This window comes from Brachycentrus maculatus, unplaced genomic scaffold (genome assembly GCF_059751285.1).
Source record: "Brachycentrus maculatus isolate JH-2025_06_01 unplaced genomic scaffold, ASM5975128v1 h1tg000242l, whole genome shotgun sequence".
NCBI lineage: Eukaryota > Metazoa > Arthropoda > Insecta > Trichoptera > Brachycentridae > Brachycentrus > Brachycentrus maculatus.
This window is the reverse complement of record NW_028280993.1, coordinates 1,079,604-1,084,228: the sequence shown is the minus strand read 5'-3', so window position 1 is coordinate 1,084,228 and position 4,625 is coordinate 1,079,604. Positions and strand designations below refer to the sequence as shown.

The following is a 4,625-nucleotide window of genomic DNA, read 5'->3' as shown; positions in this document are numbered from 1 at the left end:
GAAAATTGGGGTGAGTATAATTATCTTTTATTATTTGGTTTATACGGGAATAATACGAGGCAACGTGGTTCAGGGGAGAACAAGATGGCGTAGTAGGGTGACATCACATCTAGAAGCTGTTCGGTTGCGTCACGGTGGAATGGGAATTGGCAAGCAACAGTCGGAAAATAAGATGACCCATCCCGAGACCGGAGAAGGCCGAGGGAGGCCGAGCCCCCCCTCGGGCTGGCGGATAGAGGGGGCGCATGGCGTGCAGCGGCGCAAGCGCAAAGAACCCAATCGATACACCCTAACGCCTGCGCAGAGCCCTTTTCAGCTGCCATAGCTTCCCTTCGAGAGGCGATCGCTGGGAGAATAAGCCATCCTAGCCGACAATCTCAAACGACCGTAGCTGAACGGGCTGGCAGCAAGCCGCAGCCGCTACGACGACATTTTTGGTCCATTTCGCGGGAGAAGTGAAGTGAGTTTTGTGCTACCTGATGTAGGATCGTACATACGATGAGGCCTCCCCAGTGAGTACATTTCCGAAACCTTGTGTGCCCTTCAATCAGCTCTATTTGTAAAACGCGTCAAATCGTTACATCAATCATTCTCATCGTCTCATTTTTGAACGAACATCAAAATTTTTTCGTTAAAGATCAAAAAAACGCATTATCTCATTTCATTTTTCTTCATTTCCTTTTGTCTCTTTACTGGAAAATTTCTGACGTCATCAGCTGTGATTCGAAAGGAAAGAGGAGCTACTCATATACGACCCTAGTTTTCCAAATGATGTAAGAAAATTTCAAACGCATTTAGCTTCTTTTCACGCAAGTTTTTATTTTTTTTTATTTATACACGTAATATTTTTTTAAAAACAGTTGCGTTTTGAATTGATGTGTCATATCGATCGGCTGCCGTGAATGAGATTCGGGATTCGATGCGCGACTGGGTCAACATGGAAATTAGTGTATTTTCACATCAACGAATTATACGTTTCCTAATAATCAAAAGGATTGATCTTTGATTTAATGCGTAGCACCGATCATATTGCCTTTTTATATTGTAATATACCAACTGCATAGCACATCATCATACATGTTGTCATTTTGCTATCGTGTGTGTAGGATAAATGTTATTTAGGATGAAATTATAATGTAAACTACAAAATTTGGAGCGCAGGACCTATCTGCTTGCTTTTATATAATTGTGATCGAGTTAACACCCTGTCAATCCGACGTGGTGCCCTATATAAAATCTGGGTGGGGATAAGGGTCGAAGAATACGAATCTACCCACTTATATCAAACTACACAAAGTCACTTTTCATGACGTTCAGATATTTAGAGTTATTTTTTTGTTAATCAAATAAAAATATATCAATTTCATGTTTTGTTATTCCTTTGAAATCAATTGCGTAAAAAAAATTTCATCGATTTACCCGGAGTTTCCCGAACCTCACCTTTCATGAGTCATGGGGTCATAGTTATTAATTGAAATATTTTCCTAAATGTGTTTTTTCTCCGTTTTGTTACAGAAGCCTCGATGCGTTGTAGAGTAGATAATGCTCAAGATACCCAAAGGCCTCAAAAAAAAGAAGAAGGGAAAGAAATCGAAACGCAAGGGGGAAGAGGAACTATTCACTGAGGAGGAACTCGAGAAGTACAGAAGAGAGCACCAAGCGCAACCCCAGCAACAGCAGCCCGAAGCACCTCTAGACAGCGACGACGAACACCAAGAGAAGCCCAAAGCGGACAACGACGAGTGGTCCAAGTTCAACGCCCTCACAACTGGTGTAGATTCTATCCTCAAAAAAACTCAAGGAGACCTAGATCGTATCAAGTCCACTTCTTTCTTCCAACGGGTGCCCGCTGGACCAAAGTCTGTAGATCAGTGTGGAAAAAACGTACCGCTTCGACGCGACGCACAAAAAGACGGCCAAAGGTGGATAGGGTTCGAGGAGAAGAAAGAGAAAGAGAACGGTGAACAAGCGCAAGCCCGACCGGAAACAACAAAAGCCGTTGAAGTATCTCCGGTTCCGCCAGAACTTCCAGTTTCCGAAAGCGAATCTGAAGAGGAAGACTTTGATGACATATTCGACACTTCCTATGTCGAAGCCGTAGAAAAAGGAGAAGTCAAACTCGCGTATATCCCCGATTCGCCGGAGGATCAGCTAGACGACGGACCCGATCCGTTTGACACTTCTTACGCTGACAAAGTAATAAGAGGACCAGAAGTATCGAAAAAGGGAAAGAAACTCGTTAATATTGGTGTCGCTGTAGAGGTTTTGACGGGTCGTTTAGATTCCGTGAATCCTTCGGTTGCGGCAGTCAAAAAAGCCAAGCGTCGCATCCCTCAAGATTTGTTGTTGGAAAGTGCCAATAGCGATGATATCGTTGACGTAGAAGAAGAACCCGTAAAAACTAAGAGTCTTCTCGATGACGATTCTGAAAATTTCGAAGACGTTCCGGTTGATCTCAGCGTATCGTTGCATACCCAATTTATAAAAAGTACAACCGAAGATACAGAAAACTCGGATGCTAAAACGAAAGATATTTTAAATGCTTTTGATACCATTCAGAAAAGTGACGATGATGACGATGAATTTGCAAAATTAGCATCAGAGTCATTAACCAAACCGACTGTTGAAGTTCCGCAAGCGCCAGTAATTCCTGCTGAGCCCGTAAGCGAAGTTACATCCTGGGCTGCCTTTGAGGATTCAAAGCCGAAACCTTCTCGTCCACCACCCCCGCGACCGAGCGCAGGCCCTCAAGTGAAACCGAATACTGATTTCCCCAATAGCCCGATATCTGTTGATGATGATGATTTCGAAGGTCCGGACCCATTCGACACAACGTTTGCGGAAAACATTTTACCCGGAAAGGCGGAATTGAAAAATTTAGAAGAAGAGTTATTGACCAATAACGCGGAACTTACTAAAAGTGACAGTGATTTCGATTTTAACCCTCGAGAAGGCGAACGCGCATATATCAATAACAGAAGAAAATCTTCCGTTCACATTCACATCACCGATCCCACAGGTATTCGTGAATCAATTTCAGATTTTGATAGTGGTGACGTAGACAATTTTGATACTCTTAAACCTGTGCACCGTGATTTGTTAGGGGGCAGTAGCACCGATCTCTCTCAGCTCGCCGATTCACCCATAGCACCGGCCGCAGCGGATAATGGCGTCCTAGAATATTCCGATCCCTTCGACACCTCCATTGTTAATTTAATTACAGCACCCGGTAAAACTGAATTGAAATTCATCGAAAATGAACTTTTAGGTGAACTCGAAATCAAACGTTCGTTGAGTGATCCAGATTTTGATCCCCGAGCGGAGGAGGCCGAAGAAAAGTACACAAGCTCGCGGAAAGCGTCAAGACCCGAAAATTTGCTAGTTAATAAAACTGTTTTGTTTAAAATTCCAGCTGACGGTGCCGAATTACTTGACACCGACAGAGGAAATAAAAAGAACCCCGTCACCCCATATTATGCCAGAGAAGCCTCCGTCACTGACGAAGAGGTTGACACTCTAGAAGACACGTTCGACGTCTCGTCCGGTCCTTCTTCCAATTTATTTTCAAAGCCGAACCCGTCAATTTTAAAGAAAGGGTCTGAACCTAGTCAGCTCGTACGAAGTACTTCCGACCAAGACTTGAATACTGAAGACGACGACTATAACGAAAAATCGTTTTCACAGTTACGTAGGCACTCGGATTTTCCGGTAAACTTTACAAAGACCATAGATTTTTCAAATCTTGGGAAGAAAACTCAGGCTAAAGGGACTGATTTTTTGGCAATCAGCGAAGAGGAGACAGTTGACACTAAAGTTTTGACTCCGTATTTAGAAGATAGGGGAAGCATCGATTTAGAAACCGACCCATTTGATACTTCAGTTGTTAGTAACATTTTACTTCCTGGAAAAACTGAATTGAAAGTTCTAGAAAGCGAGCTTCTGGCTAAAGATCAGTTGAACGATTCTGATTTTGACCCTCGGTCTGGAGAAAATAAAGAAGTCGACTTGTTAGCTCCATCGGACGACGCTTTTCAAGTCAAAGCCCTGACTCCTGAAATACCCGATCCCGTAACTGGTTTCCTTATCGGGACAGAAGACGACGATATAGATCCGTTCGATACCTCTATCGCGGAAAACCTCGTACCCGGAAAGACAGAACTCAAACTTTTGGAGTCGGAACTTATGAATTAGTGTTTTTGATCCCGCTGAATTATAATTCTTTCAAAATGGCAGGAAACCCGTTTTTGGCCATGAGCGAGGACTTTAGCTCTGCTCCTCAAAGCGAGGCACTTAACCCATTTTTAACCGGGGACTTTGGTGGAGGGGACTCATTATCCGAAAATCCTTTCGGTGCGAGTAATCCATTTTCGGATTTTGGGACGACAGACTTTAATGTAAATGCCGCCGTAACTACTTCTGTTGACTTTTTTGGAATATCTGAGCCAGTGACGACTACTACCGCGAACTTTTTTTCAACTACCATTCATGATGCGTACGATCATTCGGGTCCTGAGCCGTTATTTTCTAACACCGTCGTAAACGATGCATCGGGAAATTTTTTCGACACAACAATACACGAACAACGAACAATAATACCCACTACCGTCCCAAATGTTGTGCAGAAA

The 4,625-nt window shown here is 43.3% G+C and overlaps 1 protein-coding gene across 1 annotated transcript; it reads left to right on the top strand.

Moving 5' to 3' along the window:
• The first annotated feature begins 1,542 nt into the window (after positions 1-1,542).
• On the top strand, positions 1,543-4,191 carry stnA (stoned A). The gene has a single exon (XM_088265045.1). It carries the CDS (start codon positions 1,543-1,545, stop codon positions 4,189-4,191), a length of 2,649 nt encoding a protein of 882 aa, XP_088121171.1.
• Positions 4,192-4,625: the final 434 nt, after the last annotated feature.

Bases quoted from the DNA above. Each gene is read 5' to 3' on its own strand.
- stnA (XM_088265045.1), top strand. From the start codon at position 1,543: ATGCTCAAGATACCCAAAGGCCTCAAAAAAAAGAAGAAGGGAAAGAAA.